General features: G+C 49.6%; 1 protein-coding gene across 4 annotated transcripts in view; it reads left to right on the top strand.

The window, feature by feature from the left end:
- Positions 1–2,460: 2,460 nt before the first annotated feature.
- REXO1 (RNA exonuclease 1 homolog) overlaps positions 2,461–20,866 on the top strand; it is a 43,877-nt gene continuing 25,471 nt past the window's right edge. For 2 of the 4 annotated variants that reach the window (XR_008447262.1, XM_054050103.1), the window contains exons 1-3: positions 2,466–2,792; positions 14,284–16,058; positions 19,540–19,641. Coding sequence is in view for 2 of the 4 variants with exons in the window: in XM_054050103.1 (XP_053906078.1) it covers positions 2,639–2,792; positions 14,284–16,058; positions 19,540–19,641 (2,031 nt within the window). In the remaining 2 variants the exon portion in view is untranslated. Of the gene's footprint in view, positions 2,793–8,549; positions 8,701–14,283; positions 16,059–19,539; positions 19,642–20,866 lie in introns of those variants that run through there. The other 2 variants (XR_008447263.1, XM_009570507.2) reach the window with 2 other exon arrangements.

Genomic DNA, 20,866 nt, shown 5'->3' with positions numbered 1-20,866 from the left:
TAACTGGTGTTGCTGTGTGAAGCCGGCCCAGCTGTCCTCCACGACTGTCTGTGAGGCTTCATGAGGGTGTAGCTACTGTACTGAGTAGGCTCCGACCCAAGCGAGTCGTTCTGTGATGATGCTCTTGTGATGGATTGCATCCACTTTGGAAGGTCACGGAATCATGGAATGGTTTGGGTTAGAAGAGACCTCAAAGGCCATCCAGTTCCACCCCCTGCCATGGGCAGGGACACCTCCCACTGGATGAGGGGCTCCAAGCCCCATCCAACCTGGCCTGGAACCCCTCCAGGGATGGGTCAGCCACCACTGCTCTGGGCAACCTGGGCCAGAGCCTCCCCACTCTCATGGTGAAGAAATTCTTTCTTATGTTCAGTCTAAATCTGCCCCTCTCCAGCTTATAGCCATTCCCCCTCATCCCATCCCCACAAGCCTTTATGAACAGCCCCTCTCCAGCTTTCCTGTAGCCCCTTTCAGCACTGGAAGCTGCTCTAAGGTCTCCTCAGAGCCTTCTCTTCTCCAGGCTGAACAACCCCAACTCTCTCAGCCTGTCCTCATACAGGAAGTTCTCCAGCCCTTGGATCACCCCTGTAGCCTCCTCTGGACCCGTTCCAACAGCTCCATCTCCTTATGCTGAGGATTCCAGAACTGGACCCAATCCTCCAGATGAGGTCTCTCAAGAGAGGAGCAGAGGGGCAGAATCCCCTCCCTCCCTGCTGGCCACGCTGCTTTGGATGCAGCCCAGGACACGGTTGGTTTCTGGGCTGTGAGCGCACGTTCCCGCCTCATGTGGAGCTTCTCATCAATCAACACCCCAAGTCCTTCTCTGCAGGGCTGCTCTCCATCACATCATCCCCCATCCTATATTGAAACCACGAATTGCGCCGACCCAGGTGCAGGACCTTTCCTTTGGCCTTGTTGAACCTCATGAGGTTCTCCCAGACCCCACTTTTCCAGCCTGTCCAGGTCCCTCTGGATAACATCTCATCCTTCCACTGTGGCAACTGCCCCACTCAGCTTGGTGTCCTCTGCAGACTTGCTGAGGGTGCCCTCGATCTCACCGTCTGTATCATTGATGGAGATATTAAACAGCACTGGTCCCAGGATGGACCCTTGAGGTCCCTTCCAACCCCAACCATTCCTGGATTCTATGATCTCTTCTCTCTGGGGTTTCTGGCTCCTCACGGTGGGATTTCTCCTCGCAGGGCTCGTTTGCTCGCCATCCCCCTAAACCCACTGTCCCCAGAAAACCCACTGGGTGATTCCCATGGGCTGTGGATGCCCCTCACCTCATTGACCCTCCCCCACTGCGGCTGGCTCGCAGGCCAGGCAAGTGGCTGTGCCTCAGTTTCCCCACCCGTTGTCACAGATCACCCCGTAGGAATAAGGGGATGCGGGGGGAAGGCGGTAACCGAAATGAAACAGGCTTTAATTAAACAATAATGGTAAAAAGGGGCCCTCATGGAGCTCTGATATTTCCCCACAGTTGAAGCCACGCCCTCTCGTGAAGATACACAATATCCCGCCAGTTGAAGCCCCGCCCCATCCCACCTATTGAAGCCACGCCCCTCAGCACAGCCTTCCCGCCCCAGCGAGGCCACGCCCCCATACAGCCCCGCCCCTTTCACACTCTGAGATTACTTCCTTTCGCAGAGACCCGCCCTTTCCCGCTCACTGAGGCCACGCCCACGATGAGGCCACGCCCCCAGAGCAACGCCTTATACGGACCCCTACGAGGCCGCGCCCCATCATGGCGCCCGCGTTTCTCCCCGCCCATTGAAACCACGCCCCCTCGTGGAGCCCCACCTCCATCTGCCCGCTGAAGCCACGCCCCTTTCACAGAAACCCCACCCCTGCCATCAAAGCCACGTGCCCATCGTGGAGCCACGCCCTCTCCCGCCAATTGCAATCACGCCCCCTCGGGGGGGGGGAGGTTGGCTCCCTTTCCCGCCCGCTGAAGCCACGCCCCCTCGTGAAAGCCACGCTACTTCACCACCTGCTCCCAGAGCCCCGCCATTTCCCGCCCACTGAGGCCGCGCCCCTTCGCAGAGCCCCACTCTCTCCTGCCCATTGAACCCACGCCCCCTCATGGAGCCCCGCCCTTTCCCGCTCACTGAGGCCACGCCCACGATGAGGCCACGCCCCCAGAGCAACGCCCTATACGGACCCCTACGAGGCCGCGCCCCATCATGGCGCCCGCGTTTCTCCCCGCCCATTGAAGCCACGCCCCCTCGCGGAGCGCTGCATTTTCCCGCCCACTGAAGCCACGCCCCCTTATGGAAACCACGCGCACTCCTAGACCCCGCCCACACCTCACCCCTCCCGCAGCCCCGCCTCTCCCCCTTCTCGGAGCTCTGCCCACTCACCGGCCTCGCCCCGGCCTATAGCCACGCCCCCTCCCGAAGCTCCTCCCCCTTTCCCGGCGCTCCGCTCAGGCGCCTTGGGCAGCCCCGCCCATTTCCCTGCGCTCCGTTCAGGCGCGCTTTGGGCAGCTCTGCGCGAGTAGCGGCGTCGCGGGGTCCTCTCGGCGGGCCCGGCGGCCCCAAAATGGCGGCGGGGTGGGAGCTGTGAGGCGCCGTGAGGCGGGAGGGCGTCCCCGCCGCCTCCTCCTCCTCCTCGCCCCGGCCCCGCAGCTGGCGGCATGCTGAGATCCACCGGCTATTTCCGCGGCATCGACTGCCCTTTCCTGATCGCCGGGGGCCCGCGCGGGGACGCGCCCTGCCGCAGGCCCTACTGCCACTTCCGACACCCCCCGACAGCGCCGAGGGGCGAGGCCGCCGCTGGCCGCGGCGCAGGTACGGGCCCAGGTCACGAGCTTCCTCACCCCGCCTCCCGGACCCCTCTTCTCCCCATGTCTCCCTTTCTCCTCCTTCTCCTTCCCCCTCTTCTCCCCATTTTCCCCCCCTCCCCCTTCCTCCATGTCCCTCCTTCCCCTCACATTGTTCCCTGTCCCCCTCTCCTCCTCGTGTGCCCCCCGCCCCTCCTTTCCATGCCTCCCCTTTTCCCTGTCCTCCCTCCCTTTCTCTGTGCCCACCCTTCCTCTCCCCGTGTCCCCACACTCCGTGTCTGCCCCTTCCGATTGTACACCCTCCCTGTTTCCCCTCCCCGACAAGGCCAGGCCCCTCTCTCCCCTACGTTTCATGGCCTGGATCAGCCTCTCTTTTCTCTGATTCGTGCTTCTCCCCCAGCCCTGCCCGCCTGGTTTTCCCCTGGCAAGGCCAGGCCTCTATCCCCCCTCCCGCCCATGCTTCAGGGCCTGGTTCTGCCTCGTGTCATTCCTCTCCCCTCGCAGGGCTCAGGTGTCATCCCCCCCCAAGCCTCTCTTGAGTGGAATGAACCCATAGGGCTGTTGGCATCATCACATCTCAGTCCACATCCCTGAGCTCTGTTATTTGCTGCTGCTTAGCCCTGCCTGGGCTCTGCGCCCGCTATTGTTACCTCTTGTTGCTTCTGAAGGGCCTTTTCTTCCCCGCTAGGTGAGAAAGGGATAGATATGTGTCCCCAGAGCATCGTCCCATCTGGGTCTCTCCCTCATTCCTGAGCGCTTGTGGCTGCTTCTATTCAGCCCTGCAGGAGCTCTGTACCCATGATTGTCGCCTCTTGCTGCATCTGAAGGGCGTTTTCACCCTACAGCATCATCCTGTCTTGGTCTCCCTCATCCCTGAGCTCTGTATCTGCTTTTCTCAGCCCTGCCTGGGCTCTGCGCCTCTTGTTGCATTGAAGGGCGTTTTGTGCCCCACTGGGTGAGAGAGGGCTGGATGTCCACTCATCACTGTCCATCAGATCCCACAGTTGCCGTCTGGCACACGGGATTGGGCAGCAACTTTCCCCAAATGTCCCATTGCTTGAGGAAACCTGTCTTGGGGACAGAGGCTGCAGAAGGGCAGCTCTGTTCTCATCCCTTTTTTTGTCCCTCCAGGCAGCACAGCTCACGTGGCAGTGAAGTGTCAGAGCAGGCTTTCCAGCCTCTGCCAAGAACTGCTGTGCCATCCCAGCCCCTCAGAGTGGGTTTGGGGGCAGGCGGGGATATGTGCTGCGAGGCAGACCCTGCTGTGGGGCGTAGGGGGCTTGCAGTGAGCTGAGCCCATATGCTGAGGGGCATGAGCCAGGCACTGAGCACTGCCAATGCTCTCAAAGGAAGCTTAGCCACAAAAAAGACAGCGAGCTGTTGTTCTTCTCCCTTCTTTCATCAACTCGCATCGTTTTACTTACACACATGTGCTGATCTGTTTATTTGGAGAGCAAAGCCCTCATTCTTCTCCCTAGTAGAACACTGCTCACTTTCTTTTTGTTACTTTCCTTGTTATTTCCACTAGGTTGCTATTTCCACTAGGTTTACATGCTTGTCTCTCGCAGCCTGAAGCAGAAGTTGTCAAAGCAAAGCACAACTTGCCATGGTTTTTTTTTGTGTGCTTCCTGAACTTTGTGTTATTCAGATTTGGAAAAGGATTGATTTTTCCTGTCTCCCGGTTACTGGGTCAGCTCACCACGACTGTGGTTTTATTTAAAATTAAGGAAGCATACTTGGGGCTGTCAGTGGCAGACAGAGACTGTATTTGAAAGGCAAAAGTGTTTGCCTCTTTCAGTGTTTTTCTGAATTTGAAAAGCTCCCTCTAACCCTTTAGGGTGGCCCTGGAGGTGCTTGATACTATATTTATCTTTCAGCATACTAGTCCTGTTTGGCTTTAAATATCCATCGAGTTTCTGTTTTGGTACTAGAATTGCTCATTCGGCCACCTGAAACGGATGCTGCTGTGCTAAATAAATACTGGTGCTGGCTTTGATTTTTCAGAATGGAGAACCGATGGTTGAGCTGTCGTGAAAACCTGGGGCACCGAGAAAGCTCACACAGCTTCTAATCCTGGCTGAAAAGTGTTTGTGTAAGAGCTGAATGACAAGAAAGAAATGATCCCAGTGCTAATTTTGTTAGGCCTGGCTTGGATGTGGTAGTGACTGAGAAGAGAAAGCTTGCTTTGGGGAGTGAGAGCAGTTTACGTGCTGTGTTACGGCTCCTAGAGAAGCTCTGGCTTCTGTAAAACAAAAGCTATCATCATGGAGCTTGTTTTCTTAGGTGAAATGTCTACAGCTTGTGAAGGAAGCAGCGTCCTGAGGCTTAGATTCCCACTCTCCCTGGCTGGCTCAGTGCCTGCTCCTGCCCTGTTTCCCAAACTCCTGGCGTCTAAGGAACAGCGCAGCTATTGGAGCTGTGGATCTGTAAATTCTACTGCAGCTTCATGTTGGACTTGAGCCATTCTTTCTATCCAGAGATTGAGAAATGGAAAACGAGTGATAAACCTGTTGCACAACGCTTCCTGTTAGACAGGACCTCAGCAGGGCTGTGTAAAGTGAATTTTTACGAGCAGAAGATGTTTTTGCAGTTATTTTTTAAGCAGTGCTGGAGCTTGACTTTATCCAAAGGGCCCACTTAGAAGTGCTTCTGTCTTTCCCTCTGCCTGAAGCTCCTCCAGCCTGGAGGTATGTACTTAAGATTTACACTAGAGGGTGCAGTAGTTTAGCTACCAACCAGGCAACCATCTTCTTCAGAGCGGGTTCTCCATCCGGAATAAGTTGCTCCCTGTCAGTGAAACTGCCTTTCTTGTTTTAAAGTCACCTTGTAACAGTGCACTTGGATGTATTTGACCCATTTCATCATGTCACTTGATAAACAAGCTTTAAAACCCTTTTTTCTTGCCAAAGCAAGGAAGTTCCTACCCCAAGAGCTACAGTGTATTTTCTGGGATAGTGTCTAGAAAAAAGGGTAACATATAAAGAATCAGCCTGCTAAACATATTGATTCAAGGCTGACGTGGACTTTGATGTTTTTGGAACCTCAAAACTCGTAGTAGATCTTCCCTACCCTTAAAAGTAGCTTTTGAAAAGTGAGGACTGGAGCTGGCCTTGCCAGCTGTGGTGAATGGAGGCTGCGGACATGTGCCAAGTGGAGCAGCTCGGAAGTTGAGAGAGGAGAGAGAGGAACTAATGGGATGTAGCACTGTTCCGTTTTTCTTTACCTTCTTTACTGTTCCAGACTTCCTGAGTAGTGTTCCTTTCTTTTCCTACAGTTCTCTCATGGTTCCAGCCACTGGGAGACATGGGTGAGGAGGCCTCCATGGGGGATCGGCAGCAGCTGGAGGACTGAGGTTTCTTTTTCTGTGGTTGTTTCCATGCGGCGTTCCCATTTCTTCCGCTCTGAAAGCAGCTCAGTAAATACAGACACGTCAGCTGAGGAGGCAACCAGTGTGGTGTGTCTGGTCTGTAGGGCACGTTGGAGCTGGGTTCAGAGATGTCTCGCGTGGGAAATATATTCCAGTGTCTTTACTGTGTGGTAAAAGAGTGTGGCTCCCTGGAGGCTTGTGGAAATTCAGGGCTTGGTAGAAGCTGAAGACAGTGCTGGGGCACTGATGTGGTGTTTTCAAACCGGGACGTGAGGACTGTGCAGGACTGGGAATCTGGAGATGGCAAATTCTCATCCTGACTTGGCTGAAGTGCTTTTTTTCCATCTACAGAAAGACTAAAACCCACCTGCTTCAGAGCAGGATGAAAAGATTATTGAATGCGTGTGAAGTGCTTTGAAAGCATGCTGTGTAAGTAGGAGGGAAGAACTGCCTTCAGTCCTAAAAGCATCTCTTCAAGAGCTGTAGAGGGGAAAAATAGGTCTAGCTTTAAAGTCCAGGTCCTGAGCATGCTGAAAGACATAAAAGAAGCGTAATACATCTCTTCATAAATACCTGAAGAAAACCAGCTCTTTGCTTTGCTGGGTTTGACAGTGGCTGTCAGGAGATGCTTGACAAGTGGATGATTTTGAAGCCGGAGCAGAAAGCTGCGTCCAGGTCTGCCAGTCTGAGTTCCTCTGTCTGCTCTGATCCTGGTGTGATGGGCAGAGCCAGACATTCAGCTTCCCTGCCTCAAAATGCTTTATTCCAGAGTCGTGTGTACTGGTAATTGCTCAGCAGTTTTTTGGTACGGTCTGAAGCTTGTAGAGTGATTTTCTTCCCGTTTGGATTTTCTATTTGGATGCACAGAGTGCATCTTGCTTGCGTCTTTGAAAGGGGACTGGAGGGGTCTGTGTGGTACTGCCCAGCAATGGTGTTTTTCCCCTCTGTGTGATTTACCCTGCTCAGCCTGTATAAACCACTCTAACGCTGCTTGGCTCCTCCTTGCCCAGGTCAGGAGCAGAGAAATCCTTGGGCCTATTTCTCAGATTCAATTCTGCTGATCCTGGTGCTGGTGCAGGAAGGCACTTCACCTGTTCCTTCTTCAAAGTCGTTAGCTGAAAAGCAGCCACGTGGGATCGCTGACGGTTGGACTGGATGAGCTTAGAGGTCTCTTCCAACCTTAATGATTCTGTGAGTTTCTTGTGGGAAAGAGCTTTTATTTCTGTATTTGCTGTGAGCAGAAATGAAGACTTATAAACTGCAGCTGCTCTTTCCTCACAGAGAGGGCCACTTGGATGGTATGGTGTCAGGTGGTTTTGGCCATGCATTATGTGTGGGGGCATTGGCCAGACTACTTTTTTTAACTCCCACATCTGTCTTTGGGACAGTAATAACTGAAACATCACTGGTGGATGGGTTTTTTTTAACTGAGTTTTGAAATGAAAAATAGAAAGCCTGCTTGGTGGTAAGATCGGTATGTGCCTTTTCATGCAAATCGATGTGGTGTCTTTCCAGCAGTCAGGGATTTCTGTCGGTAGTGGCAGGTTTTCTGTGGTGGGCAGGTGCAGCTGCCCTGTGGCTTGGGATTTTGGAGGGGACTGGCACAGAGTTTGATTGTAGAGCCTTCTGCAAGCACAGCATGGATGAGGGGAAACCTGGCCTGAGTTTGCATGCAGCTCTGCCTTGCTGTGGTTACAGACCTGTGGAAAGCAGGAGGTGGGAGTAAATCCCTGTCAAGACGGATGGATTTTGAAGGCTGAAGGTGCTGCAACCTGCTTGGCTCTCAAAGGCACTAACTTTGTGCTGGCATTTATGAGCTGCCGGGGCTCCACTTTGCCATGGGAACCCGTTGGCTGTTCTTTCAGGATTTCTCTAGTCAAACACAAGTGCCAGGTTAGCGCTGGAGAAGCAGAAAGCACAATTCCCTAGCGCAGGCTTTCCCAAACCACTCTCCTGGGCTGCCCTGTGCTGGGTTGGAGGTGCTGAGGCAGCGTGTTGGCTCATGTCACACCAGCAGGGCTGCAGGCAGCGACAGGCAGGAATGGGGCTTCTCCCCGCTCTGCAGCCTTCTTCCCTGCTGGGATTGAGCGTGGGATGGTGCGTGGCTCTGGGTGAGGAGTGGGCTGCTGGGAGGGACTTCTTAGCATCACCCGGGGCATTGCTGCTTGGGAAACCACTCCACTTCCCAACTTGCGTTGCTCAAATTAAGTCAAAAGCAACACGTACAGCTGGGGAGTGGGGGAAGTACGATGTCAAAAAAGTCCCCCGAGGTGACAGCAGGAAAGCAGAAACCACTCAAAAAGCTCCTCAACACTCAACTAAAACCCAGTCTGACCTGGGAGTAAATGGGGGTGAAGGCGGGACTTGGGGTTGGGAAGTCCTGCCCTAATTATCTCTGTAGCCCACAAAATGCTGTGTCAGCACGTGGCCAGCCGTCCTGTGCCACAAGCCTTTGCCGGAGTCTCTTGGCTCTACCAAGCAGATAATGAAAGCCTTGAGTACAGCATGAACAAATATCTGCAATATTTGTTAACCGCGGAGAGCTCAGGTAATTCTTTTTTGGTCTTGCTGTGGAGTTAACTCGTGTCTGCGTGGGTTGTGGTACAAGGAGAAGCTGCTGGAGAGAGGCTTTCACGTGGGAGCCATTCATTTAACAGGAGGCTTCAGTCCGCAGAGTTTCATCTGTCCCTGAAATACAAGGACTACGCCAAAACTCAGCTCTGCTTCTGAGGATTTAATTGCACAAGGATTGTTGTTTCTCTGTGAGATTGAGTGGTTTTTTATTAAAGGGGATCTGTGTGTGCTGGGTGTGCTGGTTTGGAGCCTGCTGAGCTGCAGGTGTCGTAAAGGAGCTCAAAGAGTTAAATCTGACTTCTAAGTTACCTGAAGCCCGACTGGTTTTAAAACCAGTTTTAAGTTTTGCTTTTAGTCTTCTTAAGCCACAGCTGAAGTTTTTCAACGTAATATCGCTGGAAAGGTGCTTTTCTTTAGCTTTTAACTTTCTCAAAGTGCCCACTTGTATTGAAATTTTGATGGGTTTGGTTTTTTTCACCATAAATTGGAAATCTTCACCCGAAATAGTTAAAGAAATATCACCTCACGACCTGTCTTATCTTGAGCAAGCCAGAGCAAGGCTGAATATTAAGGGAATGGTGGGTGAGGAGCAGCTACAGTGCTGCTCAAAGAAAGTTTTCAAGGCTGAACAGAGAAAGGAAAACACCAGTCTTTTAAAGTACTTAGTTTTGTTCTGCTGTTTCTTCGACTAGGTTTGCTCTGCTATTTAAGTTCAGGAGTACATCCTTAGTTTTAACTAGCACTTGAAGAGACCAGAATGTTTTCTGATCTGTCTTCTTCTCGGGAACAGAAAAAATAAGTCTTGATTCTTGGTTTTTTTTCCCCTAACAGAATTTCAGCTTTTCTTGTATGTTGATGAGTAACTTTAAAGATAAAATGAGAGAGAGGAAATCCAAAGAATCCGAACATTGAGTATCCAGGTTATTATATCGTGGCGTTTAAAATGGTGAGATGCCTTCTAGCCCCTGGTGGTGACAAGCGGTGGGGCCGGGGCAGCAGCCTAGGGAGCAGTCATGATGTTTGGAGTGGCAGCCTTTGCTTTCTTCTCCTCTCCGGTGATGTTCCTTGTGTCCCTTCCTAGGGGATGGGTGAAAGGTGCCAATGGTGCGATTTCCCTTTAGGAAAACATTACATTTAGCACAGATTTTGACAGCCTCGGCTGGTCTTTGCCCACCATGGTTGCTTTAGCACCAGAGTGACAGGACTGTAAATTGCTGTGGTGATAGAGGAATGGAAATGATGGTTTTGCATGGACCAGACTGTCTGGTTTTGGCTTTTGCATCTTTGTGTTTAACTAGTGTTGCTGTGTGAAGCCGTCCCAGCTGTCCTCTGCGACTGTCTATGAGGCTTCATGAGGGTGTAGCTACCGTACTGAGTAGGCTTGAGGACCTTTGAGATGCTGCTTCTGCTGTGTCGGGGGCAAAACTGCCCAAGTTGTATTTTCCTGAATGAAATGAGGTCTGTGATGTTTGCCTGGACATTGCTTTGAGGGCTGTGCCCTAACGTATTCTGGCCAAAATGAGTTTCCTACCCAAGCGAGTCGTTCTGTGATGACACTGCTTGCTCGAGAGTGTCACGGCCCGCAATAGAGCTGCTTCTGTGCTGGATTATGTCCACTTGGGAAGGTCACGGAATGATGGAATGATGGAATGATTTGGGTTGGAAGGGACCCCAAAGTCCACCCCCTGCCATGGACAGGGACACCTCCTACTGGATCTGGTTGCTCCAAGCCCCGTCCAACCTGGCCTTCAACACCTCCAGGGATGGGGCAGCCACCACTGCTCTGGGCAACCTGGGCCAGGGCCTCCCCACCCTCATGCCGGAAGGTCTCTTCTCTCTGTCCACAGTCTTGGGTGGCTGAACTGAGGAAATGGCTTAGGCTCGTGCAACTGGTGGCTGTCTGCTCTTGTTCCTTGGCGTGATCCATCTGTCCTCCTGCCAGCTGGGACACTCTCTGGTGAAGAACAGCTGTGGAGAGAGCATTAGGGCAGCCCTGAGAGCTTGCGTTGGCTGACAACACCTGGAGAAACCGTACCCTAACATGAACAGCCTTTCTCACAGCAGGCTTAAAAATACCACAGCGGGAGGGATGACTGTCAGACTGTTCTCAGCCTTGCTAATATAAGACTTTCTTGTCTCGTATTTGCTTCCTTTTTTCCACTGAAGAAATGACCATGTGGGTTCATGATGTGCTCTGATGCTGTGGCATCAGGTGCCTCTGATGGACTTTAATATGCAGGGAGAGGCCAGCTTGGCAGTAGTACCTCTCAGACCTTGCTTCCCAGATCAGAACAAGGTTCTCGATGCTTTTAATACTTAATTTTAATAATTAAATTTAGTATTTAAAAAGGGAAAGAAGGAGCAAAAAAAAAAAAAGAACACTGGCTCTAATGATTCTACTTAAAGTGGGTGAACCATTTCTCTCAGCTCCTCTTCCTTGCCCTCCTAACCCGTTTACCCTGGATAATTATGAAATGTACTATTTTGAATCTCAGTGTTAATTATTTCTAAGTAATAATTGTGTTAATAATTTCCAAGGATATTATCATTTAAGTTGGAAATTTGCTCTAGGTGCTCAGAAATGAGGTCTGCGCCAAACCCTGCCATTTCTTGCACACTGTTTAATTCTGAAGAGGAGCAAAGCCCATCCTGCCGGCAGAACCTTTACAAAACAGTTTGTTCTTTAGAAACTGCTGTCTCTTCCATGAAGCATTAACTGAAAAGCTCCAAAAAAATTTTCCAGGGGTGATAATTTTTCTGCAATCGCAGAGGTTTCCCATTTGCCGAGTACTGGCACAGCAAACACAGGCAAGCTGTTAAGCTAACAAAGCTGTTCTGATGATGTTCAAATAAAAATGCCTTTTTTTTTCCTTCTCTAAAAAGGTCTCCCAACAGCTTTCACCTTTCTCACCTCTGGTTGAATGCGTCTTTTATAGCTGGCTCCAAGTGACCCAGGAGAATGGGTGACTTTGGCAGCAGTGGGTCCTTCCCGTTTGGCGAGCAGATCTTTCCGTTTTGACATCCTCATTGCCATTGGCTTGAGAGCTTTTCATTTTTGCCTCCCTTTTAGCAGCAGTTCCTCCTTGGCATCTCTGTCTTATCTGGAAGAAGGTGGTTGACCTCCATATCCCAAGAGCTTCCAACAGCTTGGCTCTTCTTCCCAAACCCGCAGGTTCACAGCGACCAGTACCTGTCATATTTTGGGCTTTTCTCTGTTTAAAGCATCTGAAATATGTGTTCTGGTAGGGAGCCTGAGAAAAGACCTCTCTTTCTCCAGAATGATTCACTGTAAAGTAAGTTCTAACATCAAACAGGTGACCTTGTCCTCACATTATTCATTCAATGTCAGCGTTTGTTTGCTGTTGTTGCCTGTTGCACAAACTGGAAGGACCAGTGTACAGCAAGGAGTTGCTGGCTTATAGAAGCTCTATAATACACTAGCTCTGCCTCCGAACCAAGGCCTTGTTTCCCAGAACCGATATCATCAGGAAAACAAAGAAAAAGCCAGGAAAAAAAATAATCAACCTTGGTTTATTTGAAAAATCTTGGTTTGTGTTTCTCTGTGCTGAAACGGCCGGTTTAAGCGCAGTTCATTTTGGTGTGTTCTGAAGTGTTCTTGGTTAAATAAATTGTTCGCTGAAATCCTACGTAAGTTTATCACTTGTGTTGTGTAGTGTTGCTATTAACTTCTCCTTTTTGTGTCTTAGAAGGACTGTTTGATACCTCTGAGGTAGATAAGGAAGTGTGGTCATCAGAGCGAGGGAGGGGATTCTTACCCTTTACTCCATTCTCATGAGACCCCACCTGGAGCCCTGTGTCCACTTCTGAAATCCCGAATGTAAGAAGGGACATGGAAATGTTGGAATGGGTCCAGAGGAGTCCCCGGAGATGATCGAAGGGGTGGAGCACCTCTGCTCTGAGGACAGGCTGAGAGAGTTGGGGTTGTTTAGCCTGGAGAGGAGAAGGCTCCAGGGAGACCTTAGAGCAGCTTCCAGTCCTGAAAGGGGCTCAAGGAAAGCTGGGGAGGGACTTTTTCTAAGGGCTTGGAAGTGATAAGAGGGAATTAAATTGGAAGAGGGAAGATTTGCGTTAGACATTAGGAAGAAATTCTTAACGATGAGGGTGGGGAGGCTCTGGCCTAGGTTGCCCAGAGCAATGGTGGCTGCCCCATGCCTGGAGGTGTTGAAGGCCAGGTTGGATGGGGCTTGGAGCAACCTAATCCAGGTGTGAGACTCTCCAGTTGTAGGTTGCGTTGTGGATGGGTTCTTTTGGCATTTCTGTATGGTTCCATAGCGTGGGCTGTCACTCACCAAGAGCTCTCCTGTAGAGCTGTGGTCAGAAGAGCTGTGCAGCACGGTCCAAGTGTGTCCTGTTGTCCTGGAACTGCCTGTGTGTGAGAGGCTGCCAGAAGGACTAGGCTGGAAAGAGAAATGTCCAGTTGGAGTTCTGGTCTGGTGTTCCTGTCCCGGTTGCTGTTCTGTGTGCTCGGGTTCCCTTTGTACGGGTAAGTTTTTCCTATTAGCAGCACTCGGGTTGTCAGGCCAAATAAAACTGGTTTTTCTGCAGCTGAAACATGGAGCTTTGAGGGATATTGGAGGCTTTCAGAGGGCTTTGGGCATTGGCACCGATAAATGAGAACCTAATCCACAGTTTTCGTACCGGAATCCTCTTTCTTTCCTTCTCACTTCATTGAATTAAGCAGCTAATTCTGTGCATACTCAACTCCTCCTGATACAGTGATTATTCTTTAGTACCCTGAAGAACATTTAATTTATAGAGCTTTTCTGTGATTAATAAAAGCGTTTTGTTAACAGATCTTTAGTCCTGAAGGCCCAGGAATACCCTGTAAAATCCAGCCTAGCCACATGCTTGCTGCTGAATCATAGAATCATGGAATGGTTTGGGTTGGAAAGGACCTCAAAGCCCATCCAGTTCCACCCCCTGCCATGGGCAGGGACACCTCCCACTGGATCAGGGGCTCCAAGCCCCATCCAACCTGGCCTTGAACCCCTCCAGGGATGAGGCAGCCACCACTGCTCTGGGCAACCTGTTCCACGGCCTCCCCACCCTCACAGAAAAACATTTCTCCCTAAGATTTCCTCTCAATCTCCCCTCTTGCAGCTCAAAACTGTTTCCCCTCATCCTATCCCTTCCCTCCCTGATCCAGAGCCCCTCCCCAGCTTTCCTGGAGCCCCTTTCAGCACTGGAAGCTGCTCTAAGGTCTCCCCAGGGCCTTCTCTTCTCCAGGCTGAACAACCCCAACTCTCTCAGTCTGTCCTCGTACGGGAGGTTCTCCAGCCCTTGGATCATCTCCGTGGCCTCCTCTGGACTCGGTCCAACAGCTCCACGTCCTTTCTGAGAATGCCAGGCAATGTCACTGATGGGTTTTGGTACCAAACTCTTGATCTGTGATGATGAGAGTCTGTTTTTTGGTAGTGTCTTTCAGTACTGGTTTTTCATGACAGCAGGCCTTAAAAAGAGCTTTTTCAAATTTTACTCCAGAGAATGTGTTACCTCAGTTGTGGGCTGTAAATTATTTTTTGCTTTTCTTTTACAGAACGAGGCTATGATCCCTACAATCCAGAGCTTCCGAGGCACTCGCTGGAGACGGAGGATGGTGCCTTATCTGACATTAGAGATGTAGCACCCGGTATTCTGGAGCTGGAGCTGGTCAACAAGGCCATCGAGGCAGTCAAAAACGAAGTGGAGAGAGAGCAGAAAAAGTATGAGGAGCTGCTAGAAACGACAAAGGAGTTGAGTGCTTCAGAGGCCTCCTCACTCATTTCAAATACGTCTGTTGCTGGGACAGAAAATGATTCGTTTGCCTCCTTAGAATATAATCCAGGTAGCTACAACTTTAATAATAACTCTGACTACAACCCTACTCCTCTCGCTGCTGCTAGCCGGTCAAGTAAATACACTTTGGATGCTTCCCGATCGAAAGGAAGCTCACTAGAATATGTTCCCAAGGCTGTAGTACAGAATAAAAAATACAGTAGCACTGTCACTAATAATAAATACGTAATTGATGACTCTAAGCCTTCTACAGACTTGGAATATGACCCGCTTTCAAATTACTCAGCCAGGCTTTTGAGCAAAGCCACAACAAAGGAGTCAAAGGGGTCTAAGAGGGGTAGGGTGCCTAGTTATGAGGAATCCTATTCTCCGTCGCGAAAGAAGCTCTGTGAAGCACCCGATGACGATGAAGTGTGTGCCAGGTTCTCTTCCTCCGAAGATGAGGCTGATGCGGAATATAAGCCGCCTTCTGTTAGCTCACGGTCAAGAGGCGGTTCGGAAAGTGAATCAAACGACGGGTTATCCAGTAAAGAACAGAGCACCAAACTGGATGATTTTCCTTCCCAGGATAGCAAAGAAGTGGCAGCGCAACGTGACGTGGAAGACCTTCCAAGTTCATTGAAAAATCTTGAAAGAAACATAGCAGCCAAGAATGCAAAAATGGTGAAAATGTGTTCTGGGAAGAAGGACCAGGAAATTGAAAATAAAAACAAAGACTCAAAAGACAAAACGAAAAGGAAGAAATCCGATGTTATTAAAGCACCTGGTCTTGGCGAGGGTGGTAAGAAGGAGAAAAGTAAAAGTACAGAAAAAGACAAAGTGTTCAAGAAAGAAGAAAAAGTAAAAGCCAAGAATGAAGAGAAAAGCAGCAAAGATAAAAGTGGCAAAGTGAAAAGTGATGGGAGTTTAAAGAAACCTGAAAAACACAAATCAGAAAAAGTAGATGAGCTTAAGAAGGAAAAATCCAAGTCCAGCAGCAGTGGTTCAGGGAAAAGCAAGAGTGAGAGTGTCGGCAAAGGCTCTGGTGTGGAGAAGCTGGGGAGCAACAAGAAAGACTCCAAGGTGAAAACGGCTGAGGTGAAAAATGGCAAGGAAACCTCTGGTCATAAAAGCAAAGACAAAGGGACCAAGACACCAGCACTGGAGCGAAAGAAAGAAAAGGTCGGTTCTACAGACAAAGATCCAAAGGAGGGTCGGAAGCAGCGGAGTTTGAGTCACGTTGACCTGTTTGGTGATGAGAGTGGAGATGACAATGACAAAGGCCGGCCTTTGCCATCCACATTACTTGATGTGAGCTCCGACTCAGACGATGATGACTCTAGTTCAGACTCTGAAAGTGAAAATGAAGGGGCAAAGAAAGTGAAGCGCTCTAAATTGTCAAAGTCGTCATCATCTTCCTCAACATCTGATGACATTGATTATTCCATCCTTGAGAAAGACTTGGACTTTGAGTCCGATCCAATGGAAGAGTGTCTCAGGATTTTTAATGAATCTACAGATGTGAAAACTGAAGACAAGGGAAGGCTGGGGAAACAGGTAATGCTGGTTTGGGTTGGCTGTTTCTTTCACATCTAAATCTGAAAGGATTCTGGTTTAGTTTAGCAATGTTGTGTATTTCAAGTAGCTGAAGAGGGAGATTCCGTATGCTGGAAGAATCTCATCCTTGTCATGACTGAGTGGTTTGAAGCGCTTACACCTGAATCTAGCTTCTGGGTTGAAAGTTGCTGTGAGATATAAGGATTCAGTGACCTTTTGTGTGGAAGGCCTTTAGCTTTCGAGGTTGTCAATTCTGTCTCCATCTGGCCTAAGAACCATGGAACCTGGAGAAAAGACTTCAGAGCGTATGCGGTGGGTGTTCACAGCTTATCCAACTTTGCTAACCTGGGCGATGCCTTCTTGTTGCAGCTTACCTTTAGGAACGTAGTGGCAAGTAGAACCAGGACAATGTGTTGGCACAAGTAAGTCTACAGGAAAGTTGGGGAGGGGCTCTTGTTGAGGGAGGGCAGGGATAGGAGGGAATGGTTTGCAGCTGAAAGAGGGGAGGTTGAGATGAGATTTTTAGGAAGAAATGTTTTGCTGTGAGGGTGGGGAGGCCATGGAACAGGTTGCCCAGAGCAGTGGTGGCTGCCTCATACGAGGATAGAGGGGGTGACACAAGTGGCTGGAGGAAAGCTCTGTTTCCCTACCGTCTTCTTTCCTTTCTGCTGTAGACTCTAAATCATATTGGTCGTGTACATTTAATTGCTCTTTTTCAGGGAGTGCAGGGATAGGACGAGGGGGAATGGTTTTAAGCTGCAAGAGGAGAGATTGAGATGAGCTCTTGGGAAGAAATGCTTTTCTGTGAGGGTGGGGAGGCCCTGGAACAGGTTGCCCAGAGCAGTGGTGGCTGTGCCATCCTTGGAGGGGTTCCAGGCCAGGTTGGATGGGGCTTGGAGCCCCTGATCCAGTGGGAGGTGTCCCTGCCCATGGCAGGGGGTTGGAACTGGATGGGCTTTGAGGTCCCTTCCAACTTTTATGATTATTAATTGAAGAGAGGGGCACGATGAGCGCAGCAGGAACCACGTGACTGCGTGGTGGAAAGGCTGTTTCTCCTGGTAGGTTTGGTGGTTGACTTTTGTTCCAAAAACAGCATCAGGAATTGGTGCTGGGTTTCAGGCTTTTGTTAGCTGGGTGGGCCGTGAACAAAGTTGTTCCACGCATGACTGTGTCTGTGGAGGACAGAGTGGGCACCGGGAGCAGAGCTCATCTTTTGTAAAGAATAATGGAACTATTTAGAGGTTTCTGCTGACCTTCCCGTTGCCATGATGTCCTCAATGTGTTCTGAGAGGAGTCTATGCTGCTGGCAAGACCCTTTCCACACTTGTATGAAATACCTGGATAGAAGAAACTCTATAAAGCAGTTGAGTGTAATGATTTTCTTCTGAACTATTAAGCATTACTTGATTTTTGTTTGTTTAAAATTCAGCTTTCTTTTCTCAGTATTTAGTATAATTCCTAGCAAGGAACAAGTGCTTTATTTTTGGCTCTGTTTCATCAAATTGCTTGTTTTAACTGAAAATACTTTAAAGGCACACAAATTATAGTGGAATAAATGAATCTGTTTGGAGCTTTCAAAATACGGGATGATTCCAAATGGGTAGAAAGCGCTTAACCAGGGGCTGCAAACAGTGAACTCGGATGTGGAGCGAGCGGGGATGTTCTGCTCTCAGCAGCCCAGGGTGTTCCCTTCGCTCCTCTTTTACCTTTTGCACCTGCACTAAAACTCCTGCTCTGGTGGGTGGGTGTTTGTAAGCAGGGTCCTGCTTCCCTGCTGTGTTTCTGCTGTGTGGGATCGGTCACGGGACATCGGGGTTATTCAGGCTGGGGAGGAGAAGGCTGCAGGGAGACCTTAGAGCAGCTTCCAGTGCTGAAAGGGGCTCCAGGAAAGCTGGGGAGGGGCTCTTGGTCAGGTAGGGCAGGGATGGGACAAGGGGGAACAGTTTGGAGCTGGAAGAGGGGAGATTGAGATGAGATTTTTAGGAAGAAATGTTTTTCTGTGAGGGTGGTGAGGCCCTGGCCCAGGTTGCCCAGAGCAGCGGTGGCTGCCCCATCCCTGGAGGTGTTCAAGGCCAGGTTGGATGGGGCTTGGAGGCCCTGATCCATGGCAGGGGCTGGAACTGGATGGGCTTTGAGATCCCTTCCAACCCAAACCATTCCATGATGCTATTTGTTTATGGAAGCTGTAGCTGGAACCGGTGTAGTTTGGTCTCTGGGATGCATGAGTCTGGAGGAAAGATTTGTGTGGGCAGCGTGGTGTTATTTCATCGGGAAGGATTGGTCTGTGGGCAAGTTTATTAGGGATGTAACTGAATTAACAGAGTTACCGAGTTCCTAGAGAGCGAAGTAATTGAGGGTGAAGTGCTCATCCCAAATGCCCTGGTGGTGAGGAACAGGAGCTCAGCCTAAGCAGAGTTTGAACTCATCCCCAAATCCAGCCCCCAGCAGGTTCATCTCTGCTTAGAGCTTTGCCAGGAGTTGTGTTGGAAAACTGAAAGCCAGATTGACTGGAGAGCAACTAGAATAAACTACTGAAGGATGTTTTGTATGAATGCAGCCAAGTCAAATTCCAGGAAGAGTTTAAAGTGGTCCCTTTGGCCCAGGAGTGAGTCCTAGACGCTTGCTATGTCGCAGTTGTAGTTTAGAGGTGCTGTTATCCCTCCTGGGTTTCTGGTCGTCCAAGTGTGAGACCTGGGGATTTGTCAGTGCAATCTTTCTGCGGATGCGGCTGTGGAAAAAACTGCAGAGAAACATTTCCCTTCTTCTCCCAAGTAACAAGCGATGGGAGGAGAGGAAATCGCCTCAAGTTGCACCAGGGGAGGCTTAAGTTGGATTTTTTCCTGACAGAGTAGTGAAGCCCTGGCAGAGGCTGCCCAGGGCACTGGGGGTGTCTCCATCCCTGGAGGGGTTAAAATAACATGTGGCTGTGGCACTTCAGGACGTGGTTTAGTAGAGATGGGGGTGTTGGGTTGACAGTTGGACTTGGAGGTTTTTTCCAACCTTAACGATTCTGTGATTCTACGTGGAGCAGGGGCAGTGGGCTTGGGAGTTGAGCAGGGTTTCAGGCCCTGCTCTGGCAGCACATTGTACAGAGGCAGAAAATGAGTCAGCTCCCACGTTCCTACCAAAAAATACCTCATCCCCCTGCGATTTTAAGAGTGCTATGACAGGGGAGGGGTGGGAGTGGCTAGAGAAGGGCGTTCAGGGCTCTTGTGGTGGGTAGGGGCTGTCTCCAGTTATGCCAGTGGTGCTGAGTGCCCAGCTCAGGGTGGGAACCCTAACGCTACTGTTCATCGGTGTCATTGGTGGCCCCTGGGTTCGAAAAAAGGTTTGTTTCGGAAGTTCAGCAGCTGAGCACATGTTCTCACCTGTCACCTGCAGGGCCTTTCTTGTTAACCCAAAAGGAGCCTTTCCAGATCTCCTCTTTGAGAGGGATCTTCAAGTCTATTCAGTTTTGGAAGCTTGTTCTTTTGTTTTCCAGCCATCCAAAGAGGAAGGAAATGAAGAAAAGACAGAAGAGAATTTAACTACCTTGTTTCCTGGCCAAAAAAGAAGGATCTCTCATCTTGTCAAACAAGGAAATGTAAGTGCAGCTTTAGAAGCAAAACATTAAATTCTTTAAAGTGAGGATTCTCTGCCGTGTTAATGACACTGGAAAATGATGCAGCCTTGGGTTCAGATGTAAGGGTTGTTTGCGTTGGAATCAGTCTGTTTTGGATTTCTTCCCTACCTTTTCTGATTTCAAAGCTTACCAAGGGTCAGCTGTGGAAGAGTAAATGGATTCTGCACCTTGTAACTCACTGGGATAGATGGAGATGTTAATTTTTCTACAGAATAACTTCATTCAATCGCTCAGATAAAAATTAGCTGGACACGAGGTCAGTCAGTGTCTGATGGTGCTTTTCTTTGTCTTGTGCACCTAAAAGCTGTTTAAAACCATCCCCTTGGATCTATTCTGTCTGAGCCGAGATAGCAGCAGCATCTTGTTCGATCCTTTTCTTCCACAATTGTGAAAATACTTTAAATACAGAGGAGAAAAATAGAGGGAAAAAAAAAAGCAAGAAAGACATTCTGATTTTTTTATTTCTTTCTCACAGGGATTTTAATTCATGTTTTCTCTGAGGGTTTAATGTGTTTCCCTCCAGGTGCCACGCGCAGATTAGTCAGTTTTTATGTTCTATTCTAGCAGGATAAGAATGGAGACTTAAGCACTGATCTGAGCTGTGTAGTCCAAATTAATTGTTCTTCCTTTCCTCTCTGCTGGAAAAGGTTTCTTTGCTTTTAATAATTTGAAGCCCTGAGGTCAATACAACGTTTTTTATTTAACTACATATCTTCAGCCAGTTCATGTGCTTTGATAAGAGCCCTTTCTTCCAAAGTGAAGAGATAAGAGACTGAAGCAAATGGGTTGGAAATTCACTAACTCAAATATTTATTGTAAATAGTTGCCTTTTAGATGCGTACAAATCTTTAAATACGTTTTCTTAATGTGACAACTGATCCCAAAATGCTTTCCAAAGATGGGAGCCTCCCTCGCATGGGCAAACAGAGATGACCTGGTGTGCTCAGCAGCAGCTGCTGTGCGTCCGCACTGGGACGTGCCTTCCCGGGAATATCTCGGCTCTGCGCTGCTGCCAGATCTGTTCAGGAAGTGCTTTAAGACCCAAACTGCTGCTTTTATGTGCAGAGTTAAGGCTTGTGCTCTCCTTCCAAGTGGAATATTTGCTCAATCTTGCTTGTGATTTATAGCTCAGGGACTGAGCAAAGCAGAAGGGGAGGGAGCTGAGTTCTGCGTTGATTGTTGGGGG

This window comes from Cuculus canorus, chromosome 27 (assembly GCF_017976375.1).
Source record: "Cuculus canorus isolate bCucCan1 chromosome 27, bCucCan1.pri, whole genome shotgun sequence".
Taxonomy (NCBI): Eukaryota; Metazoa; Chordata; class Aves; order Cuculiformes; family Cuculidae; genus Cuculus; species Cuculus canorus.
Note: the sequence above shows the minus strand (reverse complement) of the source record. Positions and strands in the feature narration are given on the sequence as shown.